General features: G+C 61.4%; 1 protein-coding gene across 1 annotated transcript; it reads left to right on the top strand.

The window, feature by feature from the left end:
- Positions 1 to 1,190: 1,190 nt before the first annotated feature.
- On the top strand, positions 1,191 to 13,728 carry TGM2 (transglutaminase 2). Its single transcript, XM_080558638.1, has 13 exons — positions 1,191 to 1,513; positions 3,309 to 3,488; positions 5,450 to 5,692; positions 6,666 to 6,784; positions 7,557 to 7,685; positions 8,049 to 8,229; positions 9,145 to 9,280; positions 9,390 to 9,493; positions 9,606 to 9,845; positions 10,008 to 10,280; positions 11,934 to 12,094; positions 12,205 to 12,341; positions 12,636 to 13,728. The coding sequence occupies exons 1-13, from the start codon at positions 1,504 to 1,506 to the stop codon at positions 12,790 to 12,792; spliced, it is 2,070 nt and encodes a 689-aa protein (XP_080414764.1). The 5' UTR covers positions 1,191 to 1,503; the 3' UTR covers positions 12,793 to 13,728.
- Positions 13,729 to 18,947: the final 5,219 nt, after the last annotated feature.

Genomic DNA, 18,947 nt, shown 5'->3' with positions numbered 1-18,947 from the left:
CCACTGCAGGCAGCGGGCAGCTCCTGCCCCCGGGACGGGGGGAGCCGAGTGAGAAAAATGTTTCAGACTGCTCTGAGAAGGCAGTGCCGTTACGTGGCTATTTGTCACACATTAACCAGAGCAAATTAAGCACTTTCAGAGAGCGGGACCTGAGGACCTGAGGCTAACGAGTTTATCCAAAGTTCACCTGCGGTAAGACAGGAAGAGAGGGCTTGTGCGGGCAGAGCTGAGCCCGGCACCCCCAGCGTGAGCCCAGACACGTTTGCACGTGTCACCGCTGGTGGCGAAGGCGCCGGTGCCCCGGAGGCAGAGCTGGGAGCAGGGCCAGCAGAAACCACCTGCTGCCAGGGGGTCCCCGGGGCCACCAGCACGGGGCCCAGCTCCTGCAGCACGGGGCAGCGCTGCTGCAGAACCGTCCCCATGCCCCTGGAGCCCCGCAGCGGGGCCACATCCAGCCACGCCGTCAGGCTCTGGCTCCTGGGGGTTTTCCCAACTCCGCTCTGCCCCAGAAAAAGGCTCTTTGCGGAGCTGGAAGAGGCTGCGCGGTTCATCGCAACCCTTCCCAGCACAAACGCTGCCTGCTGCCAGGGGCCCCTCTCCAGGAGCGCCCCAGTGCCGGGGCCGATCCGGCTGCCCCGGGGGGCAGCAACAGGGCCGAGCCCGGGGCTCAGCACCGCGGGACACAGCAGGAGCTGGGGGCCGGCATGGTCCTGGGGTGGTGCTGGCCCCGAGCTCACCAAGTGACGGAGCCCAGCAGCTCTCAGGACATTGCCCCCCCGGGAAGGTCCTTTTACCCCCAGCAGCTGCCGAGACGCAGCGAGCTTCCAGCCCCGGGCACTCTGGAAGGGGAACGAGGGAAGGCTCCGGGGGCGGGCAGCCCCCCCGGCCCCGCTGGCAGAGCGGGACAAGGGCTGCAGGGCACGGGGCAGCGGTCCGGGGGGGGCAGCAGGCTTCCAGCACGTTTGCCTCTGGCCGGGGCAGCGCCGAGGGATGCACTTACGGGAAGGGGGCTGGCAGCTGCGGCCCCGAGGCGGCCTCGGCCCTTGCCAGAAATGGCCGCGGACGGAGATAAGGGAAGGGGGAAGAAAACTTTATAAGGAGAAAGCATTCCTCAGACTTCTGGCATCTCGGTGGGAGCTGCGCGGCCCCCTCCCCTCCCCCCCCCCCCTTCGCTCCCGGCCCAGCGCCGCCGCGCCCCGGAGGCTGCTCGGGGGGGGGCGCACGGGGGGGCTGCGGCCGCAGGTGCCGGGACCAGCCCCGCTCCTGCCCCCGCGGATTTTTTTTTTTGGGATTTTTTTTTCGGTTGTTGTTTAAAATAGGTGGGACCAGAACCGCTGTTTCCTGGAAACTTTGTTTTTGCTTTCTTTCCCCCCCAGCCGGCCCCGGCCGCGGGGGGGGGACGCTGCGCCCGCTCTATAAAGGCAGCGAGCGGCGGGGCCGGGCGGGGGTGGTCGCTTCGCCCGCACCGGCACCGGCACCGGCACCGGCACCGGCACCGGCACCATGGCCGAAGGTAAGGGCGCCAAAGCTGGGAGCGAGCCGAAGGCTGGAGCGGGTGGCGGGGGCAGCCCGGGGGGCTGGGGGCAGCCCGGGGGGCTGGGGGCAGCGTGCGCCCCCGCCTCGCCCCGCTGCGAGGGCTCCTGGAAGCTCGGGCCGAGGCGGCGAGCATCCCCTGCCTTCGGAAGTGCCCCTCGCGGGGGCTGCTCGGGGTGGGCGGGGGGCAGGGGCAAGGCGCCGTCCCGGGGGGAGCCCCCGGCCGTGCCCCGGGTGCCCGCGAGCGGAGGCCCCCGGGAGAGCCGAGCCGAGCCGGGCACCGCAGGCATCCCACCGCCCTCCTGGCGCTGACCAGCCGGGGAGGAGATGCCTCCGCTTCGAAAGAGTCGCTGCTTTTCGCTAGGACCGCCGAGGATGGTAACCCCCACGGAGACACGGAGGGAGCTGAGGTCCTGCTCCCGCACCCAGCTCATCTCCAGAGTCCCAGACACAACCTCTCACGTAGCTCGGTGTCAGCGAGGCTCGCACTCGGTTTGCGCGGCGTAGCACCGAGCAGTGTTTCTGCTCACGAAGCTGGAGGTGACAAGGACAAGGTCCCTTCTGTGCTCTGTCCCCACTGCAGGGTCCCAGGGGACCAGCTGGGTGAGCCTTGCCCTCATTTACAGGCAGGCAGCCCCAGCTCTGCATCTGCACACAAGTGTGCGCTGCGGGCTGCCCGTGCCCGGAGGAGCAGGCGTGGGGATCGCGTTTCGCTCCGGGAATGCGGGGCTCAGGGTCAGCTCTTTGCATCCAGCACCGGCCCAGGGAGGGCTCGAGAGCACCGCTCCCAGCACACGGGCAGTGGGAAGGGCACAGCCAGGGAGAGCTGCAGCAAGCCCAGCATCGCCCCAGCCACCCGCCCCGCGGTTCCTGGCTGGTGCTGAGCTTGCACTGTGATCTCCAACGTTAAATGCTTTCATTTATTCTGGCAACTAATCAGTCTGCCGCCAGAGCGTTCAAGGGTCACTGGTCTTGAACGATGATGAACGATATTGCATTGCTGCAGCGTGCTGCCTGGGGCGGCGGGGCTGCGGCCGCTGGCCCTCCGGCACAGAGCCCTGCCTGCATCAGCGTCTCGGCTGGGAGGCAGAGCGCAGCTGAGCGCCCGAGGCCAGGGAATCGAACGCTGCCTCTGTCACTGAATTTATGCTTGGTCTCTCCAATTTTTCAGCAATCACAGAGCAGGAAATGTGCCCAGCACCTTGCTGAAGCACAGAAACATCGCTGGCATTCCCCAAGCTCAGCAATGTTCCTCTTCCGAGGGGTTTGGAGGGGACAGAGAGCAAACCCCAGCACACAGGCCCAAAGCCTCCCAGAACATGAAAATGGGCACTGGGCTTTGCTCTGGCGTTGGACGCTGCCCTTCCTCCATGCTGACAGCATGGATGGCAGCACCGTGGTGTGAGAAATGGGGCACAGACCTGGGCCAGCAGAGCAGCGCTTCACTGGCAGCTCGGCTGGCTGCAGGGCTTCTGCCCCCGTCCCAGCTCGCTCCCAGTGGCGATCCCGCCCTGTCCGGTGCAGCCCTCCAGGAGGGGTGCTTGTAGCCCGGGCACGGATGTGCTGGGCACACCGGGGGGCACGGGGCTGGGGGGAGGAGGCTGCCGAAGCCCCACATCAAGGCCCCGGGCTCAGGGTGAGGTTAATGACAAATCACTCCCAGACCGAGCGCAGGGCGATGTGCGGGGCACGTCCCCGTCCCGGGGCCGGGATCTCTCTCTCTGCAAGAGAAGACGCTGCAGAGGGGAGAGCTTCACCCACTGCTGCCTCTGCAGAGCTGGAGCTGGAGACGTGGGACCTGCAGTGCGAGAGCAATGGCCGGGAGCACCGCACGGCGGAGATGGGCTGCCAGCAGCTGGTGGTGCGGCGGGGGCAGCCCTTCACCATCACCCTGCACTTCTCCGGCAGGGGCTACGAGGAGGGGGTGGACAAACTGGCCTTCAACGTCGAGACGGGTGAGTACCGCTGCGCCCCGCGGGAGAACCCCCAGCCGCACACAGCCCAGAGAGGGGGCTTCTGCCTGAGCCTGCCCCCGCTGCGCGCCCCCGCTGCCTCCCGGCAGAGGCTGAAGTCTTAGCCAGTCCCTACGCTGAGACTGTGAGAGAAGGTAGAGGCCCTGCTCCATAAAGAGAGCTGAAAAGAGGTGGCAGGGAAATAAAGCAAGAAGAGGGTCGGGGTGGGACCCCCCTCCCTCAGGCTGTGCTGATGATCTTCTGATACTGCCCCCCCCCGCATCACCCCGGGGTCAGAGGAGTTTCCCACCGCCGCTTTTAGCTCCAGCGAGAGCCTGCTCAGGGCAGCAGGGGACAGGGACGGGGACACCGCTCCCATGGCCACCAGCCGGGTACAAGCACCCTGCACAGGGGGTAGGCCAGCCACGGGCAAAAGAAGAGGAAGCTCTTTCTTGGACAAGAGCTATTTTAGGGAGACCGTATCCTGCTGAGTCAACCAGGCCAGAATTCAAAGTGAAAGTGCACCAGGGGTTCCCCACAGGGTAAAGCATTATTTTTCCGGGAAGCCGAGCTCCTCCCTTGGGGTGACGGAGGCTGTGAAGCCAGGACCCCCAGCTCCCGCACCGCTCCTGGCACGCTGGCGCAGGCTGGCGGAGCCGGCTGCAGGCAGGACGGAGCATGGCTGCAGCACTTGGAAAAAAAGGGCAAAGGAGCTTCAGCTCCAGCCAAGGCACGGCCGCACGGCCCTGCTGGCAGTGGCCCCAGCCAGGACCCTCACCAGGAGCTGGACCCACAGCCCCGTGGGGCTGGAGAGGAGCGGGGAGCAGGAGCTGCCAGGCCTGACCCGTCCCCATGGGACAGCGAAACCGCCCGAGGACACGTGCCACCTCCTGTGCCACCTCCGGCAGGAGAGAGGGGAATGGCTCGGTGCAAAAATAGAGCCTGTATTTTTAGAGTAGCTGCATTTTAAGAGCCCTGCCCCGGCCCCTGGGGCACAGGGATGCTGCTGCAGGACAGCAGGTTTCGCAGCGGGGAGGAGGTGGAGGCAGGCTCCCAGCAGGGGCCTTGCCAAAAGGACACGGATAGCTCAGCCTGGCCTTCCCTAAAGGACACGGAGGAGAAGCTGTGTCACCCGCATGAGTTCATGAGTATTTTTGGTGGCTCGCCTGGTGTCCCGCCCTCGCTGTGGGCGCGGGCTGGCAGGGGCCCAGCACGCGGCCGCTCCCCGGGGAGGAGCAGGCGGCACCGGCCGAGCTGCCTGGCTGCCAGCCCGCCCCGTGCAGGCACCAGCATCACCGGCGGGGCCAGGCAACCCCTCTCCCGGGGGAGCGGCGCTTGGAGCCGGCCTCGGCACAGGTGGCTTGGACACAAGCGTGAAGGCTCGTGGCCCCACGCAGCCGAGGGCTCGGGGGGCCGGCGCGGATCACTCTGTCCTCGGCTCGAGCGCTGCAGCCGCTGATGTAACGGCTCACTGGGGTGTTTGGAGCCGCGCCTGAGGCTGCGCGTGCTTAGCGGAGCTCCTGCTGAAAGTAGCCCCGTGGTGAGGGCTCCAGCTGCGTGCCAAGGGCTGTGGCAGGACCCGTGCTCGCACCAGGACCTGGCTGCTCGGCTGGGGAGGAGAAGCCCAGCAAAGCCTCGCCCTCCTCTCCTCCCGGGCTGCACGCGTGCCCCCTGAAACAAAACCCGCTGTCTGTCCCAGGATGGAGCAGGGCCCCCTCCATCCCAAAGCATCCCAGCTCAGGTGGCTTCTGTGAGTTTTTTCCGTCTGCCCAGCTCGTCAGGGCATCACCCTTGGGTGAGCATCTTTGCCACCATCCTGGCCCCCAGGGACCCAACGGGGTGAGTCCCTGTCCCCTCCCAAACAGGGACAGAGCCACCCCTGGGCTTCACCAAGCAGGGCACTGCACAGCCCTCCGTGTGGGAAGCCAGAGCCTGGGTTGAGCTGATGTCTTCTTGCTTGGCAGGGCCCTGCCCCATCGAGACGTCGGGAACCAGGTCCCACTTTGCCCTGACCGACTTCCCCGAGGAGGGGGCCTGGAGCGCCGTGGTGCAGCAGCAGGACGGGGCCGCGCTCTGCGTCTCGCTCTGCTCCCCTGCCAGTGCCTGCGTCGGCCGCTACAGCCTGACGCTGGAGGCCTCCACCGGCTACCAGGGCTCCAGCTTCCACATCGGGGACTTCGTTCTGCTCTTCAACGCCTGGCACCCAGGTGAGGCTTTCGCCTTTCCGACACCGGGGCTTCCAGAGCTGAGTTTCCCTGCTCTGTGGGCCCCCGCAGCAGGCCGCGAGCCCCGTCCCCTGCCCCAGGACACGCAGCTCCCCTGACCAGCACCCCGAACACCCAGTGCCCCATCAGGGCAGGCCCTGACAGCAGCTCCTGGCTGGGGAGAAGCCCCCAGCTCCCCCCATGCTGCGCTGCTGCCTGCTGGGCGCGCTGCGGTGTGCGGCGGCTCAAAGTTGCTATTGTACAGGTGAAATTCGGGTGGCAGGACACAGAAGGGAGAATGTGTGCTGCAGTGTTTAATTACAGGTGGGCAAACAACAGTTGAGATTCTCGTCTGTTCAGATTCTCATCTGTTCGTGTCCTTCCTCTGCCCCGAGGAGCAGCCCCACGCTGTCCTGCTCCCGAGACCTTGGCTGAAACGAGTGATTTCCTGAATCCCAAACGCTTTGTGCTGGCTCCAGAGATAAGGGCTTTTAGGAAGCTTCACATACCCGGGGCTGTGCTGAACGCTGATGCTGGAGATGTATGGTTTTGGTCCCTGAAAACATTTCCAGTAAAGAGCATTTTTTCCAGCAATAGTTTCTATGTGAGTCGTGACCTCAGCCAGCACTCCCAGTTCCCACTGCTCATTTCTCAGGCCAGGGAGATTTCCACTCCTGGGAAAAAAAAAAAAAACACTACATAAAACAAAAGGGGAGAGAAATAAGAGAGTTATAAGTAAAGAATGAAAAAGGGAAACACAAGCCCACTGAAATTTTCCCATCTGCTCAGATCTAACCGGGCCAAAAGCTCTTCAGGCAGGAGCAGCTCCAGCCCCAGCCCCTGTTGCTTCGTTCCCCACCAGCTCTGTCTCAGTGGCTGCCCGTGGCATGTCCTGGGGGGGGGCTCTGAGTGGGGAGCACCGGGAGGTGTGTGGCGGAGTCCCCATCCCCGTCCCCATCTGGTTTTCCCCCTGCAGAGGACACGGTCTACCTCCGAGACGAGGACGAGCGCCGCGAGTACGTGCTGTCTCAGCAGGGGCTCATCTACCAGGGCGCCCGGGACTACATCACCTCCACCCCCTGGAACTTCGGGCAGGTGCGTGGGGCACGGCCCCCCAGGACCCCAGGCTGCCGCAGCCCTCGGCTTCACAGGGCGCGGGAGCCACACGTGCTCCCCAGACGGCACGCACCCTGCACCCCAAACCCAGCCAGCACTTGGGGAGGAAGCGGCGCCACTGTGTGCCCACACAGCAAATACATGAAAATCTCACTTCCGAGCGGGAATGTGCCAACTTCAAAGCCTGGAAGAACACGGGGAGCGTTGCTGCCCGGCTTGGGGCCGCACACTTCTAATCGGTGCCGCCGGGGAGCTGCTGCTCGATGAAGCGCTCCCCAGAGCCGTGCCGGCCGCGCCGATAAGGCAGTGCCTGTGCCCCAAGCTGCATCATCCAGAGCCAAGCTGCGGGCCCTGGGTGCTGGGGGGGGGCCCGGCTGCCCCCCAAGCTCCAGCTGGGGCTCTGTGCAGCGCCCCCATGGGCTGTGGGGGCGGGGGGCTCACGGCTCTCAGGAGATCCACGTCTCAATTCAGGGAAGCCCTGAGTCATCGGATGATGGGGAAATAGGTGGTTTTCCCCCAGAGATTTATTTTCTGCCCATGCCTGACCTCTGTGCAGCAGCAGCTGCAGGAAGCAGGATCCGGTCCCAGCGTGAGGGCGGGAGCTTGCTCCTGAGCCGAGCCTCCCGCTGGCGTCAGCCCCAGCCCCTTATCGTGGTGCCACAAAAGGGACAAAGTCATCTGGCCGCTGCCGCGCTGCCCCCACCACAGCTGCACAACCTCACGTGTGTTTTCTCCCCTCCCTCTGCACCAGTTTGAAGATGACATCTTGGCCATCTGCCTCAACCTGCTGGACACAAACCCCAAGTTCCTGAGGGACCAGAACCGGGACTGCTCCCGCCGCAACGACCCTGTTTACATCGGCAGGGTGGTGAGCGCCATGGTGAGTCCCACAGGGCTCTGGCCAACACGACGCCTCCAGGCTGGCCACCAAACAGCCCCTCCACTGCAGCCATGATGCACAAGTGCACTGCGATGCATCAGTTGTGCATGCTCAGTATGCCCATGCACCCTGGTGTGCCCGTGCACGCCGCTGCAGCACCGGCACTGTGGCCATGCGCATCCCGGTGCAGCTCTTGCATCCCTACCCGCTGAGGGTGGCAGCCCACACGAGCTGGAGAATGGCATTCCTTCCCCTGCCACGGCAGCCTGCTGCTGCCCCAGGGGGCTTTGTCCCTTCGTGCCAGGCCACCAAGGGTGGCCGGTGGCATTTCCCCCTGTCGCAGCCCCCCCTGTCGCACCGCAGGTCAACTGTAACGACGAGGACCGCGGGGTGCTGCTGGGACGGTGGGACGATCATTACGACGACGGGATGAGCCCGATGGCCTGGATTGGCAGCGTGGATATTCTGAAGCGGTGGAAGAAGTTTGGGTGCCAGCCAGTCAAGTATGGCCAGTGCTGGGTCTTCGCTGCCGTGGCGTGTACCGGTGAGAGCAGGATCCCCCCCGGCCCCTTCGCTGGCTCCCGTCTCCCACCCGTGGGAGGGGGCAGCCCCGTGCTCCCGGCCTCGTGCTGCAGCGGGGGGAGCTGCTCGGGCTGGCTGCAGTCAGCCTGCAATGAATGCTTAGCAATTAAGCTCTGTTATTCCAATTTGTCAGGAAAGGGAGGGAAAAAATGATAAAGAACCTCTCTGGCTTTTCAATTAGCTCTCCGTGCCCTGGCAGGGACAGCCCAGCCAGGAGGGAGGGGCTGAATTCACGGCTTGGGAGAAGGAAAGTGGCTTTAAGGTCAAGTTTGCAATGAAGTAATGAATCCACTCAGATCAAAATAATTTCACTGCCACCAAGACAGTCAATCTGTGGCAAAAGCGAAGAAAAATTCAAGGCTATCCTCTGTTAAGGAGCGCACAGACACACGTGCGTGCTTGCGCAGTTTTGCCCTGAGCACAACGCTTGGCCTTGCTCTCTGGGTTGCACGAGCGTGTGCGCGTTCATTTATATATTTCATGTGTATGAGGTTCTTTTTAGAGGAGAGAAATAGCAGAGAACTTAAGTGGATTTTCTGCGAATCACAGAAGTTTATAGCCTTCCTTTGAAACATTATAACTGCCTCCCTGCTCCCCAGGGTGCCCCGCTCGCAGTAAAAGGCAGCTATGAGATTAAATATGAGGCTGCTGCGTGCTGCCTGGCTGTGCACTCCCTTAAAAGCACTTCCAGCCTCTTTTGTGCCTTTTTTCTACTGCGACATCAAACTGACTGTCAGTGCACCACCCGTCTTGCCCGTGGCTCGCTGAGACTGGCAGCGTCTTGCAGGGTCCCGGGGCTGGCGCTGCAGAAGGGCTGAGCAGGGGCAGGGGCAGCGCCCCGGGGACCCGCAGCCGACTCTGTCCCGCTTCCCCGCAGTCATGCGCTGCCTGGGCATCCCCAGCCGGGTGGTGACCAACTACAACTCAGCCCACGACACCAACGGCAACCTGGTCATCGACCGCTACATGAACGAGACGGGGATGGAGGAGAGGCGCTCCAAGGACATGATATGGTGAGCGGCAGCGGGGACCGCAGCCCCCCCAGCACGCCCTGACCCCGCGGAGTCCCCGGCCACCAGCTCTGCAGGGCAGGAGCTGCTCAGCCCCGCGCTTCCCTTGCAGGAACTTCCACTGCTGGGTTGAATCCTGGATGTCCCGGCCGGACCTGGCACCTGGCTATGATGGGTGGCAGGCGCTGGACCCGACCCCCCAGGAAAAGAGCGAAGGTGCGAGGCGGCCGTCTGCCCTCCCTGCCCTCCCCGCGCCCTGCGCTCAGCGGGGGCCGGTGGGGTCTCCCCTCCGGGTCCCGGGCAATAGCAGCGACCCCGCTCCCCGCAGGGGTTTACTGCTGCGGGCCGGCCCCCGTCAAGGCCATCAAGGAGGGCGACCTGCAGATGAAGTACGACATCCCCTTCATCTTCGCGGAGGTGAACGCCGACGTGGTGTACTGGATCGTGCAGCGCGACGGCTCGCAGAGGAAGAGCACGCACTCCTCGGTGGTGGGGAAGAACATCAGCACCAAGAGCGTGGGCAGGGACAGCCGCGAGGACATCACCCACAACTACAAGTACCCGGAGGGTACGGGGGCAGCCAGGAGGGACGGGGCAGCCGTCAGGGGTCGGGGGGGACATTGCATTAGCGCAGCAGCCACGCCAAGACGGCTCCAGCAAGGAGGGTGAGCACCAGCCAGAGCCGGCCCCGCTGCCTCCCCGCTAACAGGATGTTTTTCTTGCACCCCAGGGTCTGAAAAGGAGAGAGAAGTGTTTGCCAAGGCAGAGCACGAGAAGAGCTCCCTCAGCGAGGGCGACGAGGGGCTGCACGTCAAGATCAAGCTGTCGGAGGGCGCGAACAACGGCTCCGACTTCGACGTCTTCGCCGTCATCAGCAACGACACGGACACGGAGCGCGTGTGCAGGCTCATGCTGTGCGCTCGCACCGCCAGCTACAACGGCACGGTGGGCCCGCAGTGCGGCATGAAGGACCTGCTCAATCTCACCCTCGGGCCCCGCACGGGTAAGAGCCATGCCGGCGCCGAGCTCAGCGGTGTTCCCGGGCTCAGACAGGGCCGCGGGGCTGCGGTGAGGCGGCGGTGCCGGGCAGGGGTGGCTGTGCCACCCGGCAGAGCCTCGCCGTGCCTGCAGCGCTCGCACCCCGCCTGAGGGAGCTGCCAGCTCCAAGTCCATGCTGGCAGCCTCCCAAAGAGGAAATTCTTCATCCCAGCTGCCAACCGCACGCTTTCTGCACACAATGGCTTGAGCAAAAATAATGCCTGTGCAAACCTCGTCCCTGGACGCCCGCCAGGGCACAGCGGGACAAGCAGAAACCGCTGCAGGCACGCGCAAGGCCCCAAGCCGCTACGAGGCCCTGGGTGCCTACGCTAGCCCCCAGCACACGAAGCGTGAGCCATGGGCAGGGTTTCGCCTGCAGCTCTCCCACCCCTGGCTTTTCCAGCCTGCTGGGAGCACTGCCTGACCCTGCACACGTTGTACCCACCCACGTTATACAACCACCCGGAGGGTCACCAGCTCCACACTGGGGCTGGCGCAGCGCAGCGCTTTGAGCTTTGTTTGATCCCATGTTATCACGGCGGCGTTAAGGCCCCACTTGGGACGGGCTGGCAGAGTGGGGGGCAGATATCCCACGGGCACGTCCCAGCGCAAACCGCGCCGCACACGGGAGCCTGTGCGAGCTGCAGCGCTGTCACACGGCTGCACGGTGATCGATGCCTCCTTCGGGGGTTTTGTCCTTATTTATTTACCACCGTGGGTTTTTAATCTTTGATGAAAGGATAAAGAACATTACTCAGGCAGGGGGCTGGAAATGCATTTAGAGCAGGACAAAAGTTACTGCTCTTGCATTCTTTATGCGGAGGAAGCAAGCCGTGCTATAGGCAGGGCTCTCCTCCCAGGGCTGCACCGCACTCATCACGTCCCCCTCGTACTGCTCGGTGCGAGATTGCACAGTGGAGGCCGTGGCTTCTCCCCCAGGGCTGTGCAGGATTTCCCCCAGGCTGGGCAGTGCCTGGCCCCGGCCGGCTCTGTTACGGCCATCCCCGGGCCGGGGGGCCCAGTGCCCAGCGCCGCAGTCCCCCGCTGCTGCCCGCAGCGCTGACATTCCCAGCCCTCCTCCTGCTCCCATCCTCACGTTATTTTGGCCCCTGAGCTGTCCTGGCACCAGCCCAGCACACAGAAAAACTGAACCTTGGTTTGCGGTTGTTACAAATTAACATTGCTGCCTGGTAATTAAACAGTTTAGATTTAGATCATTTTTCTACAAACCTTCAGGGCCTGGAGATGTAGTACAGCTGATGTGCTGGAACAGACTTATTTTTAGCCTGAGCCAAGCTCTGATCTCCTAATGGGGCCCATAACAAATGCAGCAGTCAGCCGTGTGCTGTTTGTTAAGCGAATAAGGGACGGGGCTGCTCTCCCTGCCGCGAAGGGAAGCGGGGCGCTGCCTTTGCCCTGCAGGCACCTTCACACTTGCAAAACCTCCCGCAGCACCAGCGCTGGGCACTTAGCAGCTCCTCTGGGTGCCTGCAAAGCTGCTCCTGAGCCTGCTGCCTGGGCTGGATGGGAGCAGCGTTCGAAAGCCTTAATCCAACCTTCCCCGGTGCGTGCTGGGCTCAGGGGGCAAGCGCTGACCCTGCTCTGCTTCGCCTCCCAGTGCAGAGCGTGCCCCTGCGCATCCTCTACGAGAAGTACGGGCCGTGCCTGACCCAGGACAACATCATCAAGGTGGTGGCCCTCCTGACCGAGTACGAGACGGGTGACGTTGTGCTGGCCATGAGGGACGTCTACATCCAGAATCCGGAGATCAAGATCAGGGTGAGGGCTCGGCCCCGGGAGGGTCGGTCCCAGGGAGCGGGGCTGGGATAGTCCCAGCACGCCGGTGCTTGCACAGCGCTGCCGGGTGGCTCAGTGCCCTTTACTCGCAGGTTTTAGGGGAGCCGATGCAGAATCGGAAGCTGGTGGCAGAGATCACGCTGGTGAACCCCCTCGCAGTCCCGCTGAACAACTGCGTGTTCGTGGTGGAGGGAGCTGGCCTCACCGAAGGGCAGAGGATCAAGGAGCTGTAAGAGCCTTTCCCTCCCATTCCCTCCCGTCCCCCAGCCGGGCAGTGGGGAAGGGGCCGGGGGGGTGTGGGGGGGTTGCACCTGGAGCCTCCAGGAGAGGCTGCCTGGGGCCCAGCTCCACACGGACATCGTGGGAGAGGGGCCTGAGCTGGTCGGGGGGCGTGGGGGCTCAGCCGTGCCACAGGGGGTCCCGTGGGTCCCACAGCACCGCCACTGCCCCGTGTCAGCACCAGCACGGGGCAGGTGACGGCACGGGGAAGTCCGTACCCCACTGACCCCCCCCCGCCCCACAGCGAGGACCCTGTCGAGCCCCAGGCCGAGGCCAAGTTCAGGCTGGATTTCGTGCCGCGCCAGGCGGGCCTGCGCAAGCTGATGGTGGACTTCGAGAGCGACAAGCTGACGGGGGTGAAGGGCTACCGCAACGTCATCATCGCACCCCTGCCCAAGTGAGGGGCCCTGTCCCCCCCGCAGGCCGTGGCCACCCCTCACACCGAGCCCCTGCCTCCCTGCTGCAGCGAGGGCTGGCCGGCCCCCCCTCAGCTCAGCCCAGGACGATGCTGGGGACCCACAGAACGACTGCAAAACCCTGCCCGAGCCACCCCAAGGCCGCAGTGCCACGCTGCTGCCCGGGAGCGCTCAGTGCTGTGGGGGAGGCAGCAGGAGGGGAGCAGGGCAGAGGGGCCAGGGGCTCCTGCAGCAGCCGCCCACCCGCTGCCCACCACCCTGGTGCCCACCGAGCCCCCCTCCAGCCACTGGCCTCGGCCAGTGCTGCCAACCCCGCACCGTGGGGAAGGGGCAGGCATCGACATGGCCCAGGCAGGATAACAGCGATAACCCCGGCTGAGTTCCCCGGGGAGCAGGGGCTGAGCCCCCCCACCACCGCCTCTCCCTCACCACACGGAGGTGGAAGCCTCCCCATCCGCCCACCCCGGCTCGGGGCGCGGGGGAGCCCTGGGGCCCCCTCCCGCAGCAGCCGGGCGGCAGCGAGGCTCGCTCCTTTTTCTGCAGCTCTAAACATACCCCTGGGACGCAGAGCGCATTTTATAAAGCAAACAATAGAAAGACAATCTTCTCCAGCACTGATCGCGCAGCAGCAGCGTTCACACGTGCCAGTTAAAACGCTCTGAATGCAATTTGGTAGAGAAAAGATTGTATACTGTGAGCACAAGGCTGCTTATATGCTATATAGGCATATAGCATAAACCTATTTATGGCTATATAAATACATACTGCATAGAGCCCTACTGCATAGGTAAAGCAGGTTATTTGCTTTAACAACCGTTCCTGTCACTGCAGAGACTGTGTGGTGAGGAATGGGACATTACCTTTACATGAATTAACTATGCAAGCACTGAATAAAAACTCTATTTTTCACTTCTAAAGCCAGACCTGGCTCTCGAGCATCCTTTCCCCAGGGAGGCACCCAGCAGGTCCTCGCCCAGTGCTGGGGCAGGTGGGGGTGAAGCCCTGACCTCCGCCAAGCTTCTCCGCATCCATGTCCAGCCCAGCGCCAACGCTGGGGATTCAGTTTGGAGCTTTGCTGCACGCTGCCTTCCCCGGCTCCCAGGGCCATCGGGGCTGCACCACGGCCAGGGCCCTGCAGCTCGCCTGCACCCATCGCGTGGCTCCCAGCAGCACGTGCCGCGGGGGGTAAATTGCAGCAGAGAAAACCCCGCAGAGGAAATTACAGGAATACCTTCTGCACGGTACAGCTCTTGGCCGGGCCAGGGCTGCTGGATGCTTGCACTGCGCTGCGGGGGCAGCGGCCAAGCTCCATCTCCTGCTGGAGCCTAAGGCCAGGCTCTGCCCTGCAGCGCGCTGGAGAAGCCCATCAGCACGGTCCCGCGGGTCCAGCTGGCTCCAGCAGAGATGGGGAGTGCCCACCCCACCGTGCACGAACCAGACAGGAGCTCTGGCATCCATGGGATGGGGATTTTGTCCTCCCACAACCAGGAGAGCCAGCAGTGGATCTGAAGCCAGCCCCCAGCACCGCGGAGCGTCTGGGCCGGGAGCCGCAGAGTTCAGCCCCGAGGAGCAGCGGTGCCACACAGGGGTTAACAGGCACCAGCCCCACGCTGCTTTCCCTTGTCAGGAATATTGCTCAGAGCCAGGGATGATGCACAGCCTTACTTTAAAGAGCATTTGTTACACACAGCTCTGCTGAGCCAGGCTTCAAGCTGCTCAATGCCTGGTTTAAAAATAACCAGCTCCTCTGGTTCGAAGCTGGGTCCTGATAAAATAAACATTAGCACAGCTATTTCTGAAGGTCACTCCTATCCATCTGAAGCATGGTGGAGCAAGGCTGCTTTGACAAGGAACAAAGCTCGTATGACAGACACCAAATGCTGCATTTATGGTCTGGCTCTGGGGTTTGGCTCTCTCCAAGACTGGTTTCTCCCACATTAACCCCCACCCCACCCCACCCCACCCTCCTTCCACACTGTTTGTAGAGCCCAATGAATCACTTAAGGCACCTCCGAGCCCATGGGTGTTTGCCCCACATGTTTTCTAAGATGTTTTCCATGGACTGAGAGCGCTGCGACCGGCCCTGAAGCTCTGCTGGGGGAGCGCGCCACCAGCCGCAGGCGCCTGCCCGAGCTTCCCTCAGCACCTCCCGGGGACGGGGCTGCAGCCCTGAGACTCCTTGCCAGGCACTCCTGCTATGCAAGCAATAAATTACGAAATGAACATTTAAAGCACTCATTGCACAGGAAAAAATATAATTCAGCATTAGCCCAAGTTCCAGAGCAAGGCGAGACTGTTTACACGTGGAGGAGAGGTTATTAATACATCTCAGCTGGCTGGAGATGCTGACTTACCAAGAAACAACTGTAAACTCATTTTAGACTTGAGGACGTCCAATTTACCTTTGCTGATGGACCGAGACTAGGAAAAACCTACCTTAAATTAGAGTGCACACACACACACACACTTCTGTGGGATTTTCAAGTCTCACCAAAGGTCTGCCCCCTCGACAAACACAGATGCATTTTTACACTCCCCGAACAAGCCGGGTACCTGGGGCCTGGCAGGGGCGAGAGAGCAGCAAACAAGAAGCCACAGCTGGCGAGAGCTCCTCTGGAAGCCGGCCTGCATTCACAGGAGCCACAGGGAACAGCGCTGAGCAGCCCCTCTGCCAGCGCGGCCATTTCGGACGGGTGACAATGGGGACACAGAGCCTGGTGCCCGCCGTGCCCACCCTGTGTGGCCCTGGGAGGCAGAAGCCGACACGGCGGTGCTGGGGCTCACCCCGGGCTGCCGGTGCTGTGCCACGGTCGTGCTGCTTGCAGTGCCGCAGGCAGCGCTGCTCTCACAGGGCCGGACTCAGCCCCAAACCAGCGAGGACCCTGTGGGAGCCAGCCAGCACCCACGGACAAGGCGAGTGTCTCCCGTCAGCTACTCATTCGTCCCCAGAAAGAAACAGCCCCAAATCAGCTTACGATTGATCGTCAGCTCCCACACTGACCCATTTCGGCAGCAGCACCGAGCTTGACTGTAAGGAGCCGGCCAGGCTGCCGAGCCACGTTAATTACACGAGCAGAGGAAAACTCAGAGGTGCATTTACAATCATCTTCAGGGCTTCGGGCTCCAGCTGAGGCTGTAAAACACCTGCAATCAGACTGATGTGTGCTGGGCGCCGTTCAGGTGCACAAAGCGCTCATTCCCCCACACAAACCTCTGCAGACAGCGCCGCCACCACTGCCAGAAGCGGGGCGGGCACGGGGAGGCCGAAGGAGGCCAAAGGCTGCCTCCGCTCACCAGCAACCGTGCAAGGCTTCGAGAGGCCCGTAGGCCCCGGAGCACCACGCTGCTGGAACCCGCGCGCTGGCCGTCTCGAGCCGCCTGCTCTGCTGCCCCAGCGGTGCCAAGCAGCGGCCGCGGTGCCTGCGGGGCTCTGCCTGGCCAGGTTCCTCCCCAGCACCCCCTCTGCAACCAGCTTGGAGCCAGGTGTGGGTTTTGCTCCCCCCCCTCCAAGCTGCTGGCAGTAGAGCTAATCCAAAAGAAAACAGGAGACCTATCCGAAGCCATCCAAGTCCCAAAACAAACGTTAATCTTCCCTAGCCCCAGAGCATCACAGAAACTAAAACGCTTAAACAACATTAGGTGAGGAAAAACATTTCATAGCCTCTGCCAAATTATACGCAAGGCAGGTGCGGGACAGTGCAACGTGGGTGTCCTGTACTGACACATGCTTTCCCCTCAGTTCCCTGGACAGCACACAAACTGTCTCTAAAACCGTATTTGACTACTGCAGTAGAGTAGATGATTGTCATCTGCTGTAGCAATTACAGTGGCAGATGTCCCACCACCTCGCTGGAACGGCCGCGCCATTGATTCGCACAGCAGAAGCCTGCTCAGGAGCAGGAGGAAGGCAGTCACGGACTCGGGCGTTCTCAAGGCCGGGCTCCGTGCTGCCTCCCGCACCCCGCAGCTGTGCCAGCCCCGTCCCCTCCGCACGGACACTGCTGGCAGCGTCCTGCGTCCTGCTCCAGCACGGCCTCCATGTTTCATCTGCGCCGGCATACGCCGAGGAGAGGCTCGGTACGGTGTCAGCCTTCATTAAGCTTGTCACTTAGCGGTGCTGTGCGAAGCTCCTACTGAAAATGCAAATAAAGGAACAATTTGCTGCCTACAGCAGACGTTTCACATGAAGTGGAAAGAGAGGAAAGGAGCAGGGAACTGGGAACTGCAGCAGCTCTCTACAAGACACAGAAAGCATATATGTTATAATTTGCACCCCTTTCCTTTCAATCCTCTTTCCACAAGCACTCGCTCTTCACAGCATAATCCCTGCAAGAAGCTTTCTTGCTTCTTGGACACCCTCGAGGGGCCCTGAGCTGGCCGCCTCACCAGGACTCGCCGTGGCCCAGCCGCTCTCCCCGGCAGGGCCTAGCACTCAGCAGCACAGTAAATCCCCCAAACGCAGGCCTGCAGGTAGGCAGAAGCTCAGACCGTGATTATTCCATCCCAAATCAGGTGCCACTCATCACAACCAGATTCCTTCACTCCCAGCCCTCCCTGCCATCCATCAAACTGCCTTCTGCATTGTGAAACCCTCTGGTATTTCCTGCATCACAAAGCTGGGAATTTGAAACTCTTTACTTGCCGTGTTTGAGGAGGAACACTCTAATCCTTCTTCCCTGTGAAGAACTGATTCCATTTTACTCGGCTATTCAAACAAGAACTTTCTAAGATGATACAAAGATAACACATTCAGTGCTAACGCGAATTCAGTTATCTTTTTGTTGCAGTAAAACTAAGCCTCCTGTTCTTCCAGCTTCCCTGTTCTTCTGGATATGGCTCGCTCTCCTTCCTTGTTTATCCAAAAATCTCCAGCTAACTAGCCCCAGGAAATTTGGTGGGTCCCAAACTTGCAGGTGATAGCAAAGTTCAGGTAGGAAAAAAGCAGCCGATGCCTCTGGCACTTCCCTAAGGGCAAGTGGAATTACTGGAAAATGCTTATCCCAACCTCACTCCTCCTAAGAGGCCGTCAAAACTCAACACCTACGTGGTGTTTCACTCAAGTGGTTCCTGAGGCCTTTTTTGTTGTTTTTGATGGCCCGAGGTACATTTTATATTTTTTCCATCTAGTCTTAAAGACTAACATCCGCAGGCTGTAGAACTGACCGGCGACTGTCAGCAGCCGGCCCAAGCAAGGGGCTGGGAGGAGGCCGCAGCCCTCGTGCCCTGGGCAGGCAGCGCCCGGCTCAGCGCTGCGAGGGGACGGGGAGCACACGGTGACGGTCACAGGCACTGCACGCCTCGCCACTTCTCTCACCAGCTTTCTTCTCAAGTTATTTCTACAGCCCTGGACAGGCTCTGACCTATAAAACGTTGCCCGAGGTATGAAACGTGTTGATACATACCAACCTTGTGAAGTATTTAGGGCATTTTCTTGGCCTCCGGTTTCCAGAGAACTGCCTGTCTCCGCAATTCTCCCCTTGTAGGCACCTGGCAGCAGTACTCACCTTCCTTTTGGTGCCACAGCATTCACTTCTCTCAACACAGATTGTCGATTTACCCCCCCGCCGCTGTTCATAACGAGATTAATTTCAACTCTTTAATACACAAGGGTCAAAGCTTGCAGTTATCGCCAGGAGTTTTTTTGGTTGTTTTTAATGCAATCCAAAAGTTACAACTTCCATTCCCTCTGACGATTATTTTTTCACCTCTATTTCACGTTAGTCGTTCCTTCATCCCCTGAAAGTAAGACGTTGCTTCAGCTGTATTACAGACAAGCCCAAATCTGAGGATCTTCCCTGACACTCTCCGCAGCCAGTTTTCACAGAAGGCCGGTAGGCAGACTGGCACAGGCTATGCCAGCACTGCTTTATCCTCATTATAACCTGTCACCCCACAGACCTGAGCATTAGTTAACTAGGATCAAGTTTTCACCTTCTACAGATGTGTAAGCTGCCATTAATTCATTATACAGAAATACCTCTTGAGTACGCAGAGTGAAGGGAATACCCCAATGCACTTAAGTAGGTAATTGCATAGAAAGCTGGAAAATAGGCAGATAATTTTGGAGGAATTTGTTTCGGTTCCGGAAAAAAAAATCTCAAAGGCAAGAAAGGACATCCAGTACCTAGTCACGTTCTAGG

Source organism: Anser brachyrhynchus, assembly GCF_964034855.1.
Source record: "Anser brachyrhynchus genome assembly, chromosome: 16".
NCBI lineage: Eukaryota > Metazoa > Chordata > Aves > Anseriformes > Anatidae > Anser > Anser brachyrhynchus.
The sequence above is the reverse complement of the archived record's forward strand: the minus strand, read 5'-3'. Positions and strand labels throughout refer to the sequence as shown.